This window comes from Notamacropus eugenii, chromosome 1 (genome assembly GCF_028372415.1).
Source record: "Notamacropus eugenii isolate mMacEug1 chromosome 1, mMacEug1.pri_v2, whole genome shotgun sequence".
Lineage (NCBI taxonomy): Eukaryota > Metazoa > Chordata > Mammalia > Diprotodontia > Macropodidae > Notamacropus > Notamacropus eugenii.
This window is the reverse complement of record NC_092872.1, coordinates 293246140-293270492: the sequence shown is the minus strand read 5'-3', so window position 1 is coordinate 293270492 and position 24353 is coordinate 293246140. Positions and strand designations below refer to the sequence as shown.

At 38.9% G+C, this 24353-nt stretch overlaps 1 protein-coding gene across 5 annotated transcripts in view; it reads right to left on the bottom strand.

Annotated features, from left to right (window-relative positions):
- Positions 1-24353, bottom strand: part of NUMB (NUMB endocytic adaptor protein) — a 172080-nt gene that overhangs the window by 39289 nt on the left and 108438 nt on the right. For all 5 annotated transcript variants that reach the window (XM_072629189.1, XM_072629192.1, XM_072629191.1 and 2 more), the window contains exon 3: positions 1640-1714. In XM_072629189.1, coding sequence (XP_072485290.1) covers positions 1640-1714 — 75 coding nt within the window. The remainder of the gene's footprint in view (positions 1-1639; positions 1715-24353) is intronic.

The following is a 24353-nucleotide window of genomic DNA, read 5'->3' as shown; positions in this document are numbered from 1 at the left end:
CTTTACATATAATGTCCACCTTGTTCTCTGAGTTGGTTGCTTCTTCAGAATTTTATTCCAATGATACTTGAAGATTCAGACAAAACATTATCCACAATTCACTTCAGAAGAAAAGTTTGAATTACCAAGCACTATTAGAAAAAGCAGTCATTAGAAGCCATCCTTATGGAAGCCTTTCATTGACAAACCCAAAGCAATAGGTCTTTAATGCTCTTTGGGATAAGGATAAATTTGGCATGCAGAAGTAAGCTTGTGCAGTAATAGTTACAGAGCATGTTGGAAAAAGGGAGTAATTCATTCACCCAGGGGGAGACAGGTATCAGATAATTCAACAATCTTCTTATTTATCCAATAGTAGAAAATTCAAAGTGTAATCTAAACCTCATAAAATTTAGAACCTGTGTTGCTTAATATTCTTTTTCTTCAAAACAAAACAGAACCAAAAAACCTTTCCTCAAATAGACTTATACATGCCTGACATGAAATTCAGGCAAAATGAATAGTTCATCCTGGAAAAGGGTCTTCCATTTTGTATATAAAAGGTAGTGGAGTTTAGAGTGTTGAACTGAGTTATATTGGGGAAGATCCAGGAAAAGTATGTATTTGTGTACACACACGGAAGTAGAGATGGGGATAAAAATGTATGGATTTTTACCTTGTTCTGAAATATATGGCCTTTAATAGGAGTATCTATAGGGTCAGAGGATTTAAAGTTTGAAAGGACTTCAAAACAGGATCACTGATCTAGAAGTAGAAGGATTTCAGAGGAAATCTAGTCTAATTCTCTCCTTTTATGCACAAGGAAACAGGCTAGAGAAGTGAAAGGACTTGTTTAAGGTTATACAAAAACAGATGGGGATTTAAACTCAGATGCTCTGACTCCAAATGGAAGCCTTTTTATAGCAGGTGAGGGAGCCTCTGAGGTATATGGGACTCCTGGAGAGGAAGCTCCAATGACACCAAAGCTGATCAGCAAGTATTTTGCAACTTACTGCTTCAGAGCTTCTGGGGACATGAAGAGGCTAAATGTCTTACCCAGGGTCACAGGGTCAAGAGTCACAAAGTCACCAGTGGGACTCAAATCCCTGACCTTCCTGACTTCAAGACTGGCTGTCTCTATCCTCTGCTCACCATCTGCTATGTCATGATGTCTCTCCTCAAATGCTAACATATCTCTGCTACCCTGCCTACAGAACATCAGGCACTCAAGAAATGTTTCCTGAATTATTTTGGTTTTTGGGTTTGGAAATTTTTTTGGAGGCAAATGAGGTTAAGTGACTCACCCAAGATCACAAAGTTAGTGAGTGCCAGAGGTCGAATTTGAACTCAGGTCCTCTTGACTTCAGTGCCAGTGCTCCAACCACTGTGCCACCTAGCTGCCCCACCTGACTTAACATTGGTTCCACAAAAATGCACACTTACTGAAAATAAAATTTCCACTGGAAGATCTGTCAAATCAAGAGGTTGCAGTGTGGATCAGTGACCATCACAGGTGGTCTGTATTAGCAAACCCACGTATTTCCTTAAAGGAAATAAGTGCTCATTAAGTATGACACTGGATTGCTTTGGTTACATGGGTAACAATTTTCAGACAAACAAATGACAGCATACTAACATACTGACAAACAAATATACATACAGCTTTCAGTCTCTTTACAGCATCTTCACAAATGTGCATTCCTCTTGATTCGTCAACTTCTACATGGCCTAGGTACTATAAAAAGAAGAAAAGTGTTAGTAAGTGTTACATCAGAAAAAATGAACTCTTATGGAAACATATACTTTGGTTAATAATTTCCAGTCACTTAAGACTCAAAATCTCTTGCTTTTTCACTTCTCCCTCTCTTCCAGTATTCATGCTCTTGTCCTCCCTTCCTGAAGCCAAGGCTAAGCTTGCCACTTTCTTGTCACAGAATGCCAGGGCTATCACAACACTCCTCCTAGCTGGCAAACTCCTCCCCCTTCAATCTATCTTACATGCTGACACTAGATTAATCTTTCCAAAGTACCATTTGGATTATATCCCTCAATTAACTAAAAGTAATTCATCAAATATTTATTAAACACTTATCATTTACAAGGTATTGTGCTAGGCACTGGATAGGGACAAAATCAAAACAGTCATTGCCTTCAAGGGGCTTACACTTTGTCCCAGAAAAGGAAACACAAGGCAACTTGTAACAGCTGGTAAGGGAAAAGTTTCTATACAGACTCCTGAGTTAACTACTGGAAACTAGTGACTTCTAAGAGGTAGAGGTGAGGATGGCATGCATTGCTGGGTGCAGGGTGCAGCATGCAGTGACCAACAACAGATAGTATGTGGGAGATGGGAGATGAAATATTAAGTCTGGGGAACTACTATGATCTCTCTCCTCACTTATATTCACCTATCCTTTAATAGTCAATTCAAATGCCACCTTTTTCATGGAGTCTTTCCTGATCATAACGGCCAGAAGTGATTCCTCCCCACTAATATCTAAAGCACTAAGTGTGTACATCTCAAATGGCATGTGTAATGATGGTTTTTAAAGCTAAAGGGTCCCACAAAGGATCACCTCGGCTAGCACCTTCATTTTAAAAATGAGGAAACTGAGGTTGAGGTCTCAGTCCAGTGTTCTTTTCAGTGTAATTATTTATGGGAACTAAAAGATGTAGGGTCATATCTTCCACCCTCTGGATGGTGACAGAAGGTGAACAATGAATTTTAAAAACCATGTTCTAAACTTCTCAGTGAATATTTATTTTTTGGGCTGATGGCTGGGTGAAGGTACCTCCACAGGACCCAGAAGAGAAAAAGCACTAAATGTGTAAGATTTACCAAAATTTTCTCTTTTTCTATAGTATTCAATTACATATTCAGGACTATTCTTTCAGTTGGCAATGTTATTTTGGACATATCTCAATGTTTTATCAGAACATTTTCCCTTTAAATATATGATTTTAAAAACATTTACAAATTCAGTGTGACTTTTAACTTCTTAGGCTATTTCTAAAAATAACATTTTAAATGTTTATCACTATTTCTTATCATTACATCACCTTCAGTTCAAAATACATTCCTCTCCCTTACCCAAAGAAATCATCCCTTACAACTGATACAAAGCAAAGTAACCAGAAAAATAAAATGGAATGAATACACACACACACACACACACACACACACACACACTCACTCTCTGGGTATTTCAAAGTAGAGGTCTCATAAGCATCTCAATTTAAACTCATTTAAAACCAAACTCATCATCCTTTCCCCAAACATCCCTATTATTAAAGAATAGTGATGTCAAACTCAAATAGAAATGAGGGCCAATAATCTACCCATAAGGATCCCTGACAGATGCATATTGACTTAGTCTCATTTATTTTGTTAAATATTTCCCAATTACATTTTAATCTGGTTTGGCTGCATTCAGGAAGTGTGATGTGTGTCCCATGCAGGTCACAAGCCGGGTCCATAGAAAGTACTGTTATCTGTCTACTCATTCAGATTCACAACCTTGGTGTAATCCTCAATTCCTCACTCTCACTGCCTCCACAAGTCCAAGAAATGGTTTAAAATCTTAACATTTCTACTTCTGAAACACTTCTCTCATACATGCCCTTTTTTCTGCATGCAGAGCCACCAATCTAGACCAGGCCTTCAAAACCTCTTGCCTGGACTATCTGAAGTAGCTGGTCTCCCCACCTCAAGTTTCTTTCCACACTGATCCATCCTCTATACAATTAGCAAAGTGAATTTTCTAAAGCATGGGTCTAGTCAAATTATCCCTACCCCCTCTTCAATAAACTCCAGTAGTTCCACATTACTCTTCCAGGATCAAATATAAACTCATCTGTTTGGCATTTAAAGCTCTTCACACTGGTTCCTTCCTTTGTGACCAGTTTTCTTACCTTATACTCTATAGTTCAGTCATACTGACATACTATTTCCAATTTATGCCTTTTCACTGGCTATTCTGAAAAGTTCTTCCTTCCCACCTTTGGCTCTAAGAATCCCTGGTCTTCAAGAACTCTGTTCAAATACCATCTTCTGCAGGAAACTTTCTCAGTCCTCACCTCCAGCCTCACCCCTAACTGCTAGTGCTTTCCCATCTAAATTTACCTTGTATTTATACCTACTCTGTATATATCTTATATCGATCTTATATAAGTACATGTGGTCTACTTCCTCTTTGAGTCCCTGAAGGCAGAGAATGTTTCACTTTTTCTTTTATATTCACAATGCACGGTACATGGTGCTTTGTAAATCCTTGATGATGATGATAATGATAATGATGCGACTGAGAGCTTAAATTTCAACCCAGGTGACTGGGAAGATGATGGTCTCTTCAATGGCAATTGAGTTGTTAGGTAGGAGCCAGTTTATAAGGAACATGTCTTTGAGAGACTGGCAGGACTTCTCCAGGTGGAAAAGTCCGACTGATAATGGGAAATGCAGCACAGAAGATGAGGAACTGATGTGGGAGTTAATTCCATGTGAAGCCATAGAAATGGATGAGATTATCTAAGGAGACAGTAAAGAAAAGTTACCAGGTGATAAGGGCTTTTAGTGAGTAGGAGGAAGAAGATGAGCCACAAAAGCAGACCAAGAAGAAAAGGCCAAACAGGCAGGAAAACTCTAAGTAGTGTCAGGACAGTCAAGGAAGGAAAGGGTTTTCAGACCACACTATTGTTAACTGTTGCAGAAAAATTGCAGAAGATGAAGAATGAAAAAAAGTCACTGAATTTAAAAATTAAGAGCTTTGGAGCAAAAGTTTCACTTGAATAATGGAAGCAGGGTACCAGGGGTTGAGATTGACTACTAAATAGTATTACAAGGCTAGAGAACGCTGGAAAGGTCCTTGGAGATATGATCCAGTTCAACTTCCTCATTTTACACATGTATTGACAGCTCAGGGGCAGTTAGGTGGCATAGTGGAGAGAGTGCTAGGCCTAGAGTCAGAAAGACCTGAGTTCAAATCTGGTCTAAGACATTAGTGGTTGTGTGACCCTGGGAAAGTCATTTAACCCTGTTTGCCTTAGTTTTCTCCTCTGTAAAATGAGCTGGAGAAGAAAATAGCAAACCACTCTAGTATCTTTGCCAATAAAACCCCAAATGGGGTCACAAAGAGTTGGACATAACTGAAAAACAACAATATAATCTTAAGAGAGTTAACACAAAGGCATAAATACATCCAACATGACAGAGCTGGGGCTAATAATATCCAGTCTTCATATGTCTACATGGAAGTCCCAATTCTATGCCATATAAGCCCCAGTCATGAGAATTATTGGAAAAAACTGGGGATGCTTAGTTTGGAGAAAAAAAAAAGACTTGGGGGATAGTGTAGCCTCAGTTCATCCTCAGACATACAAGATGGATTTAAGTTGCAAAGAGGCAATGTTAGGTTTGATGTCAAGAATACATTCCTCTGATGGCTACGCACAAGTAGACTGGCTGCCTTGGGAGGAGCCATGTTTCCCTTCTGTGCATCCCTTTCCTTCTCTTCCTTCAAACAACTGCTAGAACACCATGCTGTAGTGGAGTCACTTTTCAGGTATGGGCAATACTGGATAGATGCTGAGATTCTTTCAAGTTCTGAAATTCTGTGATAGGGTCCCATTCCATTCCTACTGTAGTTGTAAAATATCGCAAAAAAAGAAAACTGAAAAGGGTAGAAGGGAATAGGAGAAGAGGTAAATAATAAAAGTTATAAATAAAAGTTCTTGTGAGGTATGGGGAGAAACTAGTCTTTGTTTAAATGTTACATGCATAGGGTAGGTCTGGAAGTCACAAGTCTAAATTTCTAGACCACTTGACCCAATCCTGTGTCCATTACTGCATTTTCAAGAAAACAGATTTTCTGTTATATATAATGATGCTTTAACAGCTCAAGGAATGCTGACTTTGTGCATGTCTCTTTCATAATAGAACAGGCCAAGTGTTTTCTCCTCTACAGACCCAATTAGATTAAGCCTATTTATTTAGTCCTTGTGCTTGGCAACTTGCCCCTTGCTAGAAAAAGAAGAGAAGCTATTCAGGTTAAACAAGGCTGCCACATGTTTCACTGCTGATTGGACTGATCTATTTTCTAAAGCTTTTCCTTATTTCTTCTGAAGATGTCACATGCTTGGATTTTCAGTAGGAGTTTAAAAAATTTTAAATTTCCACACTGAGCTCATGGCTTCCTACCATCCCATGTGCAAATCTCAGCAGCTGTATCCTATATAACCTCCACTCCTTTAATGAATAGGACATTAAGGGTACATGAAAGACACTGATAGTTCCCTTCCACAACTCCAGAAAAGGCTAATTCGCTGACTTAGCTAGATGTCATCTAGTTACTAATGTAGTTAGTAATGTAATCATGTAGTTACTAATGTAGTTACTAATTAAAACAATTACACAGCTGTGCCCTTCTGCTAGAAAGAAAGTATAGGAATTTAAACACACATACACCCCCCCCAACAGAGGGAGGTACAATCTGTATCAACACATTCTACCTATCTATTAACTTTTTTAAAAAGTTTTTTTGATAGTTCTTAAAAACCTAACTAAGAGTGGTGAGTGGTATATGAATGACATATGCAATGAAGTATTTATTAGCAGTGCCACAGAGTCAAACAACAAGGCACTGTTCTTCATAACTGGTAAATGAAACTCAGCCAGTAATTCTTGTCTGAGTTGAATACAATGCAAAAGGGAGATATAGTAAAAAGAAGGAAAACAGAGATTCGCATTAAAAAAGAGTGTATAAGAATTTCTTTTCAAAACAAGCTTCATTAATACTTAATGTTCCAACATATGCCTTTGCCCTCATCACATCCTTGCTGGAGACAGAAAGGGCAAATGGTTATCAATTTTCTGATGGAAAACAGAGATTGAAGTGGTTAAATTCAATTTAACAAACATTTATTACATACAAGGTACTGGATTGGAAACTGATGACAAAAAAAATAAAATCAAAATAGTCCCTGATCCCGAGGAGCATGTCCTACTCTACACCGGATAAGGATAAATGGAAAATAATCTTATTTACTGATTCTTTCACTCACTCCTATATGCAATTATAATCTACTTCAAAGAAAACAATTAACTCAACAGATGAGAAGAGGATTACAATACACTTCACTTAAGACATGTGCTTCTTCCATTTGAGAAGAGAACCTTCCAAATTGGGGTGGGGTGAGTAGTGGGGACAAAGGGTCAACTAGCCATTTCAGCACAAAGTGTAATAATAAATGAATATGACACCATACAGGGGCTTTGATCCTTAGCTTAGCCTTACTTCTACAGGCCGAAATGGCTGCATCTTGAATTGTGAGGTGGGTCACACACCTTTCCTGTGTATGGGATCAAGCTAGCAATATCCAATAATCCAATGAATCCATGATTTCTTCCGTTTAGAAGGTCCTTCAATATTACAGATTGCAACCCATCCATGACTGCCTATCTAACTATGCAATTCATATATGTCCTTCCATGAGTTTTCCACAAGTGGTCTACCCAAGATACTGGAGTCTTTCCTCACCTTCTCCTGTCATTGGGGGATACCAATGGAAGACACTTTGACTATCCACCTGTCAATCATTACCTTTACTATATGACCAGCCCATCTTCTCTTCCTACTGTACAATTCTTTGATTAACCTCCTGTTGAAGTTGCTCATTGATTTCATGTTACATAGAACGAATAATTTACTCTTCAAAAGCAAAACAAAAATTAAGTGATTTAATTTATTCTATGCCTGTGTAATGGAGACAAAGATATTCAACCCTCTCTCACGAATCCATCAACAGAAAACTGCTTCAATGATTTATCAAGATGATGATGCTTAGGGCAGGAAAAGGCTCTCCTCATAAAACTGGATAATTAGAAAAAAACCAATTTAGTGATAGTATTTAGGGCTGTGGTTGGGGGAAAGAATCAATTTATAGATGAAGACTAAACAACTTTAGGTTTTCCTGTGAGGGTTTATTTAAAAAAAGTTTTCAACAACCAAAGTTTTCCAGTGGTTGGCTACTTACCTGAGTTTTAAAACTCTGGTTCCACACCGAGATAAAAGAAACTGCAAAAATGAGTCACCTAAGAGCTTTTTTCAAGTGGAAGGAGGCAGAAGACAGAATAATAAAAGGAAAGTTGGGAAAGCCATTATTGAAAAGGAAGTGAAACTGAAGGACTAAAAAAAAAAATCAGAAAGAATGAAGCAGGTGGAAAATTCAAAGAAAAGGCAGGGGAAAAACTTTAGTCTTTTAGAACTTTCTGGAAAATTCTATTAGGTTTTCTGGTTTGGGGGGTTTTTTTTGGCAAGACAATCTAGGTTAAATGACTTGCCCAGAGTCACACAGCTAGTGTCAAGTGTCTGAGGCTGAATTTGAACTCTGGTCCTCTTGAATCCAGAGCAGGTGCTCTTTTATCCACTGCTCCACTTAGCTGATACAAATTCTATTGGTTCTCAGGGGACATCACAGAATTCTAGGATGTGAACTGACCTTTGAAAGGCTCAATTTCCTTCACAATGTAGAAATCAAGTTGCTCCCCTACTAAAAAATCTTCATTGATTACTCACTACCAACTAACAAGTTCCTCAGCTTGCATTAAAGGTCCTCCAAAATATCTCAACTTATCTTTTCCTGCTTATTACTCCCCCATAGGTACTCTGCATGCTAGTTAAACTGGATATTCTGCATTATCCTATCTCTGAATCTGTGGTTGGCCATTCCCTGTATAATGCCCTCTCCCTGAATCTGCACCTGCCAAAATGTTATGTGGTCTGCTGGAAAAAACACCATATGGGGAATTAGAAAGTCTGCTCTTGAATTTTGGCACTATCTCTTACTTACTAGCCATGTGCATTTTGTTAAGCCATTATTTTACCAGTCAACACCCCAGTTTCTACATATAACAAAATGAAGATATTGTCTCCCCCATCATAATATACGATCCTTAGGAGTCAGGATTGTTTCATTCATTGTTATTTCTCTCCTCAGCATGTGGTACAGTCCCTGACATGTAGTAGTCACTTTACAAATATTTCTTGACTGACAGATTATACTATCTACTACACAGGGTTTTCTGAGGAAAGTACTTTGTAAGCTATAAAGTGCCATTTAAATGTGACTGAATATTTCCTCTTTCAAGGTCTTCTTTAAGTGCTACTGCCTTGAATGAAAATATACCTTGATCCCCCAACCAAGAAAATGTAATCAGTCGTCCTTTTCCATACTAACAATGCCCTTTATATGACACTTCTCATCCTACCTTATACTATATTTGTATTCCTGTCTTATTCTTCCTCCTCACCTATATGCCTTCTAGACTCTAATGTCCTTGTGGCCACTGTGTTTAATTCATCTTTGCATCCTCCAAAGGGCTTTTCTCATAGCCGATGTCCAATAAAAATACGTTGAAATTAACTAAACTGCCTACTACCCATCTCTGGCAGTCATGCTGCCTCTGCTAGAACCTTTAGAAGAATAAGGATAGTCCATTCTCTTTTTGACTGACTCCATCATTGTTAAATTGCTTTCTGACATTTTATTATATTTATATAATAAATCTTTAAGATCTGCATAATCTCATGGATCTCTGGTGGATTGGTACCAGAAATTTCATCCACATTTTACAGATAAGGAAACCAAGGCTAGGAGACCTTAAGAATCCCTAGCTTTCTTCAAGATTCAGCTCAGATACATTTCCTCTAGCACCTTTTCTGATCACCTTGTCATCTCTATATCTCCTCAAATTATTTTATACGTATCTCCTTAGCATAATTCCATCTCCTTCTAGGCAGGGACTATTTTTATTTCATTTTCATGTTTGTATCCTCTATGCATACTGTGCCCTGCACATAGTAGGTGTTTAAAAACATTTACTACAATGAAGTGAATTAAATCAAATTAAGTGATTTGCCAATGGTCACATCTAAATAACAGAAATGGGATTTTTCTTTTTAAAATTTTAGTTTTATTCTAAACTTAACAAATATCAGTAAAATTACCATTTCTATGTAAAAAGAAATAGAAAAGAAGGACTGCACATGAAACAGTGGATCTCTATTATTTTTGGCTTACTTTTTATTCTAAGTGTATAATAAATTCAACATGTAACTTCTGAGGCTGTCCCACTTATATTTCCTTCTGGCCTTTCTACTCTCTTTTATGCATTTTTTAAATAATGCTCTTTTGAGGTCTTTCTTTTCTTCTATAAAGAAGAAAACATTACTGCTAGCTTTACTCTCCCCACCACTGGGGGATAAAGAAAAAAAAAATATGTATAGTCAAACAAAGCCAATTCTTACATTGCCCATGTCTGGAAATATATGTCTCATTATGCAGAGATGGAATTTTCAAAATTCAAACAGAATGTTTTCTACCTCATCTTTAAGTTATGTGGCTGATTTTTTTTAACCCAAGTATAAAAATTTTACATTTATTCCTAATAAATTTAATCTTTCTTCACTAGATTCAGCCCACCACTCCATCCCATCAAGATCTTTTTGGTTCCTCACTCTGTCATCCAACTGTTAGCTATTACCCTTTTCTGTACACACTTTTCTGGACATATTCTAATTTCTCAAGATCTCTTTTAAAATGCACTACCCTGCCTTCCTCCTCCTCCTCCTCCTCCCTCAGTTGCTGCTCCTCCCTCCATTCCCTTGGTGTACACAAACCTGGTACCTCTTTTGTGAAGCAGAAGCTGAGAAGACCCTGGGTCTCACCATGGTTGACATGAAGGAGGAGCCAAGACTGTTTGACAATAAGTCAGCCACAATAAGTTGAAGGTGGTAGGGCAAGATGGTTTTGTGGTGTCCTTTAAAATCAAGAGGTACCCACCACTTAGCAAACTAATGAAAGCCTATTGTGAATCACAGGGTTTATCAACAAGGCAGATCAGCCTCCAATATGACGGATGGTCTATCAATGAAACAGATCCACTGGCACAGATGGAAACGAAGGATGAAGATACAATTGATGGATTCTAGCTGCAGACAGGGGGCGTTACTAACAAGGGGGGCCTGCACCTCTACTCCAGAACTCTGCTCCCAAGGAAAACAGTACATCCACAATTAGAAAACTGGGATTTGATTCGTTCACATCTTGACTACCTAAGTATAGCTTTCTCTCTTCTTTGATTCCCTTTCCCCATTATTTCTTTATTGCACATAAAGTAACTGGTGTATGTGAAAAGGCATAATGTGTAATTTTTAAAAAGACTAAATGGCTGACGGCATGTTTTGATCAACATCAAATGAAGATGGCGAGGTGAAAAAACAAACATTCTTTGAAAATAGATCTTTTCTAAATTACTCTTCCCAATTAGTTCATTCAACTTTTAACTTTATATTCCAGTAAGTTATTTTGTTCTATTTAACAACAAAAAACCATCAAAAAATTCTCGTATATCTTGTTTGATTGGATAATTTTTATTATTTTAATTTTTACATTATGTTTATATACCTATTTATGTTTTATTGTTATTATGTTTAACTTTTATCACTGTAAAATCAAAGATGATTTTATAACTTTTTTTGAACACAGCTGTTACATGTAGGGTAATCTCTGTCTTTTAATAGACATAAATTACTATGAAAAAATTATGAAAAAATTGAATTCCTTCAAGTCAAGCATCGTGTTGTCTAAATAAACTTCTTGACTAGAACAAAAATAAATTGTAGTATCCCAAAGTGAACACAACATGCTAAATGTCTGAATAATGTAGAACACAGGGGAACTTTTGTTTCTTTTAATACAGATTTTACACTTCTTTGAATGTATCCTAAAATTGTCCTAGTAATCTTAGTGTTTTAAAGTAACTACTGTATGCAGGACTATTGTGTGCAACTACTATTTTAGGCACCAAAGATGCAAAGAAAAAAATGAACCTGTCTTGTTTAACTCCATCCTTCTAACTTCGCATAGTTTGCTCTTTTATATGCTCATAAGTTTAGTAATATAATTCATTCTTGAATTCTGCCAGATATAAGTACTGAGTTTATGGTTTCTTTCTTAAAGATTATTTACAGTAGGGATCACATCCCTAATTTCTTCAGTATCTTCAGATGCAATTTATCTGGACTTGGATATGAATTCCTTTAAGGAAGCTATATGCAATCTTAAAAATCTCTTCATTTAACATGTTTTAACTTGTTCTTACTCAGGTTTTCTAATATTTCCATTTTGAAGGTCATATGATGATACCTCAAGAGTTGAAAGGAATTTGAGTGACCACTGAGTCCAACCCTTTCATTGTATAGATGATCAAGCTAAAGCCCAGAGAAGTTACTTGCTCCCAAGTTCATCCAGGTAAACAAACAGCAGGGTGAGAATATAAAGCATGTCTTGTAGTTCCAAGTCTTTCCTGTGCCATTCTGCTTGATGGAGAAGTTTAAACCAAAGAGGAGCCGAGTGCTTTCTTCTTTATATCTGCCCCAAAGCAGGGGGTCCATTTCCTTCTTTTCTTCATCCTGTTCCAAACAGCTAAAGAAATCCCTTTTTGTTGCTCTTACTATTTTTTCCCTCAAGCTTCAGCTTACTCTGGGCTTTGGTTTTCTGTACACTATTCTTACTGGATCCAGCAACTTTTCTGTATTCAGCTTTGGTTATACATTCCTCTTGCCATCTTTTGCAAATGTCTCTTTAAAATTTGAGCTCAGAGATCCACCACTACACAATCCATGGTCCTTAAATAGCTCAGGATTGAAAATGTGAACAAATAAATCAGTGTGGTGGCAGAACCATTTGTTGAAAGGCTTCTATGCTACACAGCCTAGACTACCCCAAGTTTGTGCCTGGATACAAGCTTTGCTTTTCCCTCATACACAAAAGGAACTCAAAATTTAAACAAAGACTTGAAAATCACAGCTGGAGTCAGGGAAAAAACTCCTTAGTTACCACTGTTTTTCCAGTTCATCTTGCTGCTATCTATACTGCTGATGGCTTCAGTTAATATGCTTTATTGTATCAATGATTTATAATATTCATCTGTCTCCTTTAGTAAAAATTATTCCTTAAAATAATTCTAGGTCTTGAACTATGAAACATATGTTTACATATATGTACTTCAAAATTATTCTAGAAGTAATATCTGCTGAGTTTTAGTGGATCCTGACCTGTTAAGAATATCCTAACAATAGAAGAGACCAACTAAAACTTCAATGCATTAAAATATTTAGGCAAATGGGATGTTCTAGTTAAATCTTCAGGATGAATGAGGGAAGTGGTTTAGAATTAGAAAGAGCCCTAGGGGAAAAAATAAAAAAAAGAAGAGCCTTAGATGGGAAAAGACCTTGGATCAAAGGGCAGGGCTGGCATTTCTTCCCTTCTCTGAACTTGTTTCCTCATCAATAAAACAGATCAAATCAATATGCCTTTATTAAAATCTACTGTGATGGGCATTGGCTAGGGGTCAAAGACAGAAAAATAAAAGATACTGAAACAGACCCTGCCCTCAAAAAGCACATTTCCTAACTGGGCAGACTACATATACATTTCTAAATGAACAAAAACATCAGCAAGATGGCAGAACCATTTCCTGAAAAGGTTTATACAGTAAAGCCTAGACTACCTCAACACCAGCTTTGCTTTCCTCTTCAAACACTAAAGGCTCTCAAAATAAAAACAAATACTCTAGGGTAACAGCTGGAGTCAGGGAAGTAGTAACTCCTTAGTTACCACTGCTTTTCTAGATCCTGTTGTTTCAAAAATATATACAAATATGAAACAGATACAAAATGAATACAAGGTAGTTGTGGGGAATAGGCAACAATCTGTGTAGATGGGTGAGGGGGGTCAGGGCTTAGAAGAGGCTTCATATACAAGGTGGCACTTGAGCTAAAAGGAAGTAGGGACTCCACGAGGCAGAGGTAAAAAAGGTATGAAGGACAGATGACATAAAGGCATGGGGATGGGAGATGGAGTGTCATGTGTAGGCTAGTATGGCTGGACCATGGAGTATACAGACTATAAATGCAGGAATGGGCTAGATTGTGAAAGGCTACCAAACAGAGCATTTCACTAGAGGCCTGAGGAAAGGGTAACATATGATAAGACCTATGCTTTAGTAAAAATCACTGTTCAATGGACTGAAGCAGGGAGAGATTAGAAGCAAGAACAATTAATTACAAGGCAATTACAATAGTCCAGGCGATGGGGGCCTAAAGAGTGGGCAACTCATTATATATGTGAAATGAATGAGAGGGAGGAACTGAGGATGGCTGTGATTCTGAGTGACCCCAAGAACAGAAGTGTCCTCAACATTAACAAGAAGATAGCTGTGTTTGGAGAGAAAGATAATGTGTTTTGTTTTGGATGTGTTGAGTTGGAGATGTCTACAGGACATTCAGTTTGAAACGTCTAGTAGGCAGTTGGTGACATGGGGCTGGATACAAAGACCTGGTAATCATCTATACAGAAAGAGTAAGTGAATCCATGAGAGTGAGCTTGATATAGATTACTGATGTCAAACTCAAACAGCAACAATGGTTACTAGTCCATACATAAGGGTCCCTGTGGGCTGCATATTGACTTAATTCTACAATGCAATATTATGTGTGCTTCATTATATATTTTTTTATTTAATTAAGTATTTCCCAATTACATCTTAATTAACCACACTATGCAATACTGGGGACTATGTGTTTTGACACCTCCAATGCAAGTAACAGAGGAAAGGAGTAGAAGAAAGCCAGGAGAAAGCAGGCACAGAAACCCAGAGAACAGAGGGTATCTGGGAAGAGTGGCCTTAGGGGTAAACTGAGGCAGAGAAGTCAAGAAGAACAAGAACTGAGAATAAGTCATCAGACTTGGCAATTAAGAAAGAATAGGTTCAGGTGAGTGACGAAGTCAGAAGAGAAATTGCAGAGGGTATAAAAGAGAAGAAAAGTAAGTAGAAGCACCACTTACAGACAATTTTTCAAGGCGTTTGGCTCAGAAAAGTAGGAGAGATATAGAATGATAGCTAGTAGAGATGGTGGGATCTAGTGAGTGTTTTTTGAGGCTAGGTTAGACTAGGACATAATTGTAGGCAGCAGAGAGGGATCAAGTAGGTGGGGAAGTATTAAAGACTAGAAAGGGACAATTTGGGGAATAATCTGCTGGAGATGAGAGAGGACAGGATCATGGAAAGGCATTAGCCTTGATGAAAGAAAGGGAAAACTCTTCATCAGAGACTAAAGGAGGAAACAGTGAAGGGAGGGGGCATGTTGGGAGGTAATTATGTCAAGGATTTGTAAGCTTAAGATAAGAAAAGAAGAGGAAACACTCAGCAAATGCTTGGGTTTAAAAAGCACAAAAGGGGAATTCAATTGAGAGAGCAGAGTGGGGAAGAATGATGTGAGAGGTTTGAGAAGAGAAGGGATAGTGTGGAACAGCTATTGGAACAGCAGAGATAAAGAAACAATTAGGGAGGAGTAAAAGGACTCCCTTAATGCAATGAGGGCCCAGTTGTGATTAGGTAACAAATGTATAGTGGATCCAGTCAGGGTGATTGCATGACTTCCTCTAGTTTCATTCAGTAGCATGTGAGTGAGTAGGAGCAAGAGAAGATGGCAATAATCCAGGGTTGGGGTTTGGCAAGGAGTGAGAAGCAACAGAACAAGGGAACAAGGGATTTATGACCAGAGGATAGTATTAACCAAGGGACTGAAATGTGAAAGTGCAGCCTGAATAGGAGTGATGGCCTGGCAAAGTACTAAGGATTGGATGGACTACAGGTCACGGTCAGAACAAAGAACTCCTTCAGTTAATTTGTGCAGCTTTTCCTCCCGAGTTCTGTTCGGATTGGCTGTTTCCCTTCTCTGCAGCCCTCTTCAGCCTTCCCCTGTCCTTTGCACTCTAGGGATTGTGAGACCCAGCACTTAAATCCAGCTTCTCCTCACTTTCTGATCTTCTTTCAGTTCCCTAAGTTTCAGAGAACTTTGTTTGAATTTCAAATCATCGTAGTCTGGGCACCTCTCATTAAACTTCAATGTCTCCCAGTGGACTGGCTGCTTTCCTGCAGCCTCAAGACACACCCGTGTTTCCACCACCCTCAAAAAGCCCTCATTTAATTTGTCCTTTCCCCACTATATATCTGTTCTCTTCCCTTTCAGGGCTGAACTCCTGGAGAAGGCCATCAACAATAGGTGCCTCCAATTCCTTTCCTCTCACTCTCTTTGTAACTCTGCACTCTGGCTTCTAATCTTACCATTCAATTGACACATTCTCTCTCCAAAGGTAACAATGAACAAATTAACAGCCAAATCTAATGTCCTTTTCTTAAACCTCATCCTGCTTCACCTCTTCAGCCTGTGACATTGTAGATCACCCTCTTCTTAATACTCTCTTCTCACTAGGTTTTCAAGAAACTGTTCTTTCCCAGTTCTTTTCTAATCTGACTGTCCTTTAGCTCCTTTGCTATATCTTTATCCAGGTCACATTTATTAACTGTGGGTATCCCCAAAGTAAAATACAGTCACATTGATAGGTAGATCTTGCTCTTGACCTTCCAGGAGGACCAGAAATGATGTATCAGCATGAGCAGTCACAGGATGGGCAAAGCAGGGGTCATCTCTGCTGACGCAAGAGAGAGTGGTCCAAAGGTACAAAAATAAGTTGGGGGCCTTTCCATATCACATCAAGACATCCCACCCATAGCTGGGTTTGATCACAGTGATTAACTAAAAGAGGATGGAGGTCTGCAGTCCTACCATCGCCCCACCCATGGTCCTACAGACCAAAAGATGGAGGGTCCCTAGTCAGCATTTCATGGTTAGGGAAGTGAATTTTATATCAGGTTAGTAAACAGTGAACCAATAGTTTGGAGTTTAAAGTTCAGGGGCTTATTAGAAGAAAGAATCTATCTTATCCAATTATCCCTAGATATATGTAAAACATGTATTTATACATAATTCTTAAATTAATATTAGCTGACTAGACTGACTGGACATAGATTACTACTACTAGGTAAGTATAACACTAATAATAATCTACTCCTTTGGAATCACACTAAACTGGTTAATACTGACTGGAATTAAACAGGGGTCTAATTAAAATCCTCTATCTCACTCATCAGCTCCATTCAATTATCATCTTGATAATGAATCTTGAGACAGCTAGATGTCACAACAGAGTAGAGTGTTGGACTTGGACACAGGAAGATGTGAAGTTCGAATGCTATCTCAGATATTTACTGTGTGACCCTGGACAAGTCACTTAGCCTCCATCTGCTTCAGTTTCTTCATCCAAAAAGATGGAAAGTGGGAATAATAATAGCACCTACCTCCCAGCTGTTATGAGGAAAATATTTGTAAAGTGCTCTGAAAATATTAAGAAGCACGATCTAAATATTAACTATTATTATTAATGCTTAGAGTGGATGGTTCTTAAACCTATTTATCCAGCCCTAAACTCTTTACTGACCACCAATCCCATCTCTGCCTATCAAACATCTTAGACAGTATGTTCTGTAGACACCCTAAACTCACCACGTCCAGAACTGAGCTCAGTAAGCTTCTCTCCCCACCTTCCTACTACTATTCTGGACACTGCCATCCTCCTAGTTACCCAGGATGCAACCTTGGTGGTATCTCTGACTCCTTTCTTTTTCTCACCCATCTCTTCCCAGTCAATCTATTACAAGAACCTGTCAATTCCGCCTTTGTGACATCTCTTGTATACGTCACATTTCCTCCTCTGACGTTACCACTGCTCTGTTGCAGGCCCTCCTCATCTCGTACCTAGACTACAGAAATTAGCTTTTTGGTTGGTTTTCCTGCCTAAAGTCTTTCCCTACACCAGTGCATCCTCCATTCAACTGTCAAATTGATCTTCCTAAGTCATTTGCAGAATGTAGCAGATCATGTTTGTGTATGTGTATGTTTTTGTGTATCATGTTTTGATTTGTTATATGATTTCTTCCATTTATTTTCGTCCAACTACATAGCATGACTATAGTGAAAATGTACTCAATAGGAAAGTATATGTAGAACCTATACAGAATTATATGCAGTCGTGGGGAGGGAGGGGGGTAGTGGGGGGGTAGGTGTGGGGGGGGATAAAATCTCAATTGTATGGCAGTGATTGTTAAACATTAAAAAATAAAAAATAAAAAACAAAAAAAAAACAAATTGATCTTCCTAAAGCACAAGTCTGACTGGATTCACCATCACCACCACCACTACCCCCTCCCCCCATCCCCAAATTTAATAAACTCTAGTGGCTTCCTATTACCTCCAGGATCAAATATAAAATCCTGTTTGGCTTTTAAAACCCTTCATAACCCTTCATAACTTCTACCTTCCCACTCTCACCTTCCTCCCCTCCAGGTACTTTGTAATCCAGTGACACTGGTTTCTTTGCTGTTCCTCAAACATGACACTCCCATTGCCCAACCCAGAGCATTTTCTTTCTTTCTTTTTAATTTAAAAATATTTACGCTATCAGCTTTTAATGAAATCGAAAGTAATTTAGAGAAGAATCAGTCTCTTTCCCACTTTCTTTTTTTCCTAAATTAATTTACTTTTAGTTTTCAACATTTACTTCCACAAGTTTTAAATTTTCTTTGCTTCCTCCTTCCCAAGACACCATGTAATCTGATATAGGCTCTACATGTACATTCTTATTAAACATATTTTCACATTAGTCATGTTGTGTAGAATAACCCAGAGCATTTTTTTCTTTCTTTCTTTATTTAACTTTTAACATTCATTTTCACAAAATTTTAGGTTCCAAATTTTTTCCCCTTTTGTCTCCTCTCCCCAACCCAAAACACCAAGCATTCTAATTGCCCCTATCACCAATCTGCTCTCTCTTCTATCATCCCTCTCTGCCCTTGTCTCCATCTTCTCTTTTGTCCTGTAGGCCCAAATAACTTTCTATACCCCTTTACCTGTATTTCTTATTTCCCAGTGGCAAGAACAGTACTCAACAGTTGTTCCTAAAACTTTGAGTTCCAACTTCTTTTGCTCCCTCCCTCCCCACCCGTTCCCTTTGGAAGGCAAGCAATTCAATATAGGCCAAATCTGTGTAGTTTTGCAAATGACTTCCATAATAGTCGTGTTCTGTAAGACTAACTATATTTCCCTCCATCCTATCCTGTCCCCCCATTACTTCTATTCTCTCTTTTGATCCTGTCCCTCCCCATGAGTGTCGACCTCAAATTGCTCCCTCCTTCCCCATGCCCTCCCTTCCATCATCCCCCCCACACTGCTTACCCCCTTATCCCCCACTTTCCTGTATTGTATGATAGGTTTTCATACCAAAATGAGTATGCATTTTATTCCTTCCTTTAGTGGAACGTGATGAGAGTAAACTTCATGTTTTTCTCTCACCTCCCCTCTTTTTCCCTCCACTAATAAGTCTTTTGCTTGCCTCTTTTATGAGAGATAATTTGCCCCATTCCACTTCTCCCTTTCTCTTCCCAATATATTTCTCTCTCACTGCTTGATTTCAATTTTTTTAAGATATGATCCCATCCTCTTCAATTCACTTTGTGCACTGTCTCTATGTGTGTGTGCATGTGTGTGTGCATGTGTGTGTGTGTGTGTAATCCCACCCAGTACCCAGATATTGAATAGTTTCAAGAGTTACAAATATTGTCTTTCCATGTAGGAATGTAAACAGTTCAACTTTAGTAAAGTCCCTTATGACTTCTCTTTGCTGTTTACCTTTTCATGCTTCTCTTCATTCTTGTGTTTGAAAGTCAAATTTTCTTTTCAGCTCTGGTCTTTTCATCAAGAATGCTTGAAAGTCCTCTATTTCATTGAAAGACCAATTTTTCCCCTGAAGTATTATACTCAGTTTTGCTGGGTAGGGATTCTTGGTTTTAGTCCTAGTTCCTTTGACTTCTGGAATATCATATTCCATGCCCTTCAATCCCTTAATGTAGAAGCTGCTAGATCTTGTGTTATCCTGATTGTATTTCCACAATACTTGAATTGTTTCTTTCTAGCTGCTTGCAATATTTTCTCCTTGTCCTGGGAACTCTGGAATTTGGCCACAATGTTCCTAGGAGTTTCTCTTTTTGCATCTCTTTCAGGCGGTGTTCTGTGGATTCCTTGAATATTTATTTTGCCCTCTGGTTCTAGAATCTCAGGGCAGTTTTCCTTGATAATTTCATGAAAGATGATGTCTAGGCTCTTTTTTTGGTCATGGCTTTCAGGTAGGCCCATAATTTTTAAATTGTCTCTCCTGGATCTATTCTCCAGATCAGTTGTTTTTCCAATGAGATATTTCACATTATCTTCCATTTTTTCATTCTTTTGGTTTTGTTTTGTGATTTCTTGGTTTCTCATAAAGTCATTAGCCTCCATCTGTTCCACTCTAATTTTGAAAGAACTATTTTCTTCAGTGAGCTTTTGAATCTCCTTTTCCATTTGGCTAATTCTGCTTTTGAAAGCATTCTTCTCCTCATTGGCTTTTTGAACCTCTTTTGCCAATTGAGTTAGCCTATTTTTCAAGGTGTTATTTTCTTCAGCATTTTTTTGGGTCTCCTTTAGCAGGGTGTTTACTTGTTTTTCATGCTTTGCTTGCATGTCACTCATTTCTCTTCCCAGTTTTTCCTCCACCTCTCTAACTTGATTTTCAAAATCCTTTTTGAGCTCTTCCATGGCCTGAGCCCATTGAGTGGGTTGGGATACAGAAGCCTTGACTTCTGTGTCTTTCCCTGATGGTAAGCCTTGTTCTTCCTCATCAGAAAGGAAGGGAGGAAATACCTGTTCACCAAGAAAGTAACCTTCTATAGTCTTATTTTTTTTCCCTTTTCTAGGCATTTCCCCAGCCAGTGACTTGACTTCTGAGTGTCCTCTCCACCCCCACGTCGCCTCCAGATCCACCCAGCCAGTACTTGGGGTCTGAGATTCAAATGCTGCTTCCCAGCCTCAGGGCTTTGGGCGGGGGGCGGGGCTGCTACTCAGTGTGAGATCAAGTTCAGGTGCTCAGGTGGGGGCAGGGCCTCCTCACGGGCTCAGTTCCCTCAGGGGGTTTATGCAGAGACCTTCAACAATGGATCCAGGATCCTGCCTGCTATGGGGAGCCCCGATCTGCTCCCGCCTCCACTGCTGCCTCCCGAGGGGGCCTGAGTTATGGGGGCACCCCACTCCCCTCTTGACCCACCAAAGAGACCCTCTCACTGACCCTTATCACCTGTGGGTGGGGGGACCCGTGCGGCCGCGGGAGATTCTGTACCTGAAGCCTGCTCAGATCCGCTCCTTTTGGCCCTTTTGGCGCTGTGCCGCCAAGGCAGGGCTGGGCTCTGTTCCGGGTCCAGGGTGTGAGGGACCTTTTGCGAGAGGTTTTCAGGCTCTCTGGAGCAGAAATCTCCCCTGCTCCATTGTTCTGTGGCTTCTGCTGCTCCAGAATTCGCCGGGAGTTCTTTTTTACAGATATTTTATGGGCTATGGGTTTGGAGGTAGCGTATGTGCGTCTTTCTACTCCGCCATCTTGGCTCCACCCCCCAGAGCATTTTCAAAGGATAACCCCTATGCCTGAACTCCCACACCCTCATCTTCAGCTCCTGGTTTCTCAGGATTCCCTGAAGTTCCAGCTAAAAGTCAACCTTCTACAAGAAGCATTTCCAACTCCCCTTTAGTGCTAGTTCCTCTCCGAGATTCTTAACTCTAACCTGTCTAAATCTTGTTTGTACATAGTTGTTTTCATGTTTCTTCTCCATTAGGCTGTGAACTCCTTGAGAGAGCAGGGACTGTCTTTGCATTTGATTTGACTTGACTATAAATATTTTTGTATACATCAGTCCTTTTCCTCTCTCTTTGATCTCTTAGGGTATAGAGGATATAGGCCTGGTAGTGGTATTGCTGGGTCAAATGTTATGTCCAATTCAATGACTTTTTGGGCATAGCTGCAAACTGCATTCCAAAATATATAGTTTTTATTTTTAGTAACTGACATTTACATAGTATTTTATGATTTACAAACTTTTTCCGCACAACAATCCATGGTATATTGGAAAAAATGCTAGATTTGGCACCAGAAGATATGATTTCATACCTAAAAAAATAAAATAAAATAAAATTTACTGTTGAATGGAATGTACTAGGAATAAGAGAAAGGGAGAGGTAGAATGTAGCAAATCATCTCATGTTCAAGAGGGAAGAAAGAGCTTTTACAATGGAAGGGAAGAGGGGGGAGATGACAGGAAATAATTGAGCCTTACTCCCATGGGATTTGGCTTAAGGAGGGAATAACACACACTCAATTGGATAAGGAAATCTATTTTACCCTGCAGGAAGGCAAGGGGGAAGGGGGATAGGAGAGGGTAGATAATAGAAGGGACAGCAAATTGGGGAAAGGGATAATCAGAAGCAAACACTATTGTGAGAGGACAGACAGGTCAAGGGAGAGAATGGAATAAAAGAAGGGCAGGATAGGACAGAGGGAACTGTGGTTAGTCTTTTACAACATAACTACTGTGGAAGTGCTTTGCAATATTATACATGTATGACCTATATTGAATTGCTTGTTTTCTCAATGAGGGTGGGTAGGGAGGGAGAGAGAAAATATGGAACTCAAAGCTTTAAGAATAAATGTTAACAATTGTTTTAGTATGTAACTGAAAATTAAGTTATACAGGCAATGGAGTATGGAAATCTATTTTGCCCTACAGGAAAACAGAGAGGAAGGAAGATGGAAGAAGGGTGGGTTAATAGAAGAGAGGACAAAGTGGAGGAAGAGGTGGATGGGGTGCATGCTGTCCAGGGGTGGGGGATGGGGAAAGATGAGGAAAATTTTGAATTTCAATTCTTGTGGAAGTGAATGTTAAGGACTGAAAAATAAATAAATTATATGTTGGAAAAAAAAATAAGATATGATTTCAAATCCTGACTGCTACTGACTGTATGTCATTTGGATCTCAGTTTCTTCATTTGTAAAAAGAGGGAGCAGGATTCCAAGATCCTCTGAAGTAGGAAGAAGTATCATACCCTTTTTACAAATGACAAAACTAAAGCTAGGAGAGATTAATGATTTGCCTCTAGCTACATAGCTAATAAATGTTAGAGGTCAGGCTAAAGCCTAATATGTAAGAGTGTTTGTGTCTTGTGGTGACAGAAAATGACTCTCAGAATCAGTCTCAAGTTCTGCTACTTTTTAACTGGATAAATCGCTTGGTTATCATATTTTCACCTTCAGAAGGCAGAGAAATTTTTATTAGGGTTGTCTAATGTTTTTAAGCCAAAGTTAACTTACAGCTTTCTTCGCTGGTTATTAGCTGTAAACATCAGAAGTCAAAGCTTCTGGTGATTTATGTAAAAGACGTAGAAACAGTTCAACTATTTGTTATCTCCTATGACTGAGTTGAGGCAGCGGGGCAGTTCAGCACATAGAGAGTGCTAGGCCTGAAGTCAGGAAGACCTGAATTCATATCTAATCTCAGACATTTACTAGCTATATTTAATCCTCATTTGCCTTAATCCATTGGAGGAGGGAATGGCAAACCACAGCAGTATCTTTGCCAAGAAGACCCCAAGGGCAGTATTGGTGTGGTGTGGTCCACAGAGTCACAAAGAGTTAGGTATTTACTGAACGACTGAATAACAAATGATTGAGTTAGGTGTACATCAAAAAGCTGACCTTACCTATAGCATAAACCTTTTTCTGAAATTTTTTGAAATCCATCTTTTTTCACCTTTTTGGCAGGTGACTTGACCTTTATGTTTCTAGAAACCTGTATCATTACGTAGAGATTGGCCATTAAACACCCACTCTGTCTTCTTTTTCCACCGTGCACTCTAAAAACCCTTTCTATTGCTAACGAGTTGCTCCTTACTACCATACTTCTTCCTCTAACATTCATTCCATTTTCATGCAATCATGAACACTTTGCTCTGCCCAAAGACACTGTATCTCTGGCCACTCTCTCTGGTCTTGAATGCGTCATCTCTCATGGCTCTCATGGCTCACACTGGGTTGGGAAGAGGAATATATGTATTCACTGCTCCTCACTGTCACATGCTGACCCTTCCCTATTGCCATTATGCAATAACATCTCCTTCTACACCAACTGGTCTTTATACTTCAGGAGTTCAAGATACTGATATTTCCTCAAATCCCTTAACTCCCATGACCTGGACCTTTACATGAGTCACAGACATGGAGGGTCATACTCCTGACCTCACCTTCACCTCATAAGTGTTGCACCTTCACAGTCAAAGATTCTTAAATTTCCTCTGTCTTATTATAATCTCTTATTATTCAGTCTTCCCCCTGCTTCACAACTCCTAACCCTATTTTTTGTCCTCATCACAATTCACAGTCACTCCACTCCTCCTCGCCAGTCCATCATCCCTGCTCTTGCTTCACTTTCCTCCCTTTGAAATCTGGATGCTAAAGCTAACAAAATCAACTTTATACTCCCTTCAAATCCCTTGTCCTATGACTGC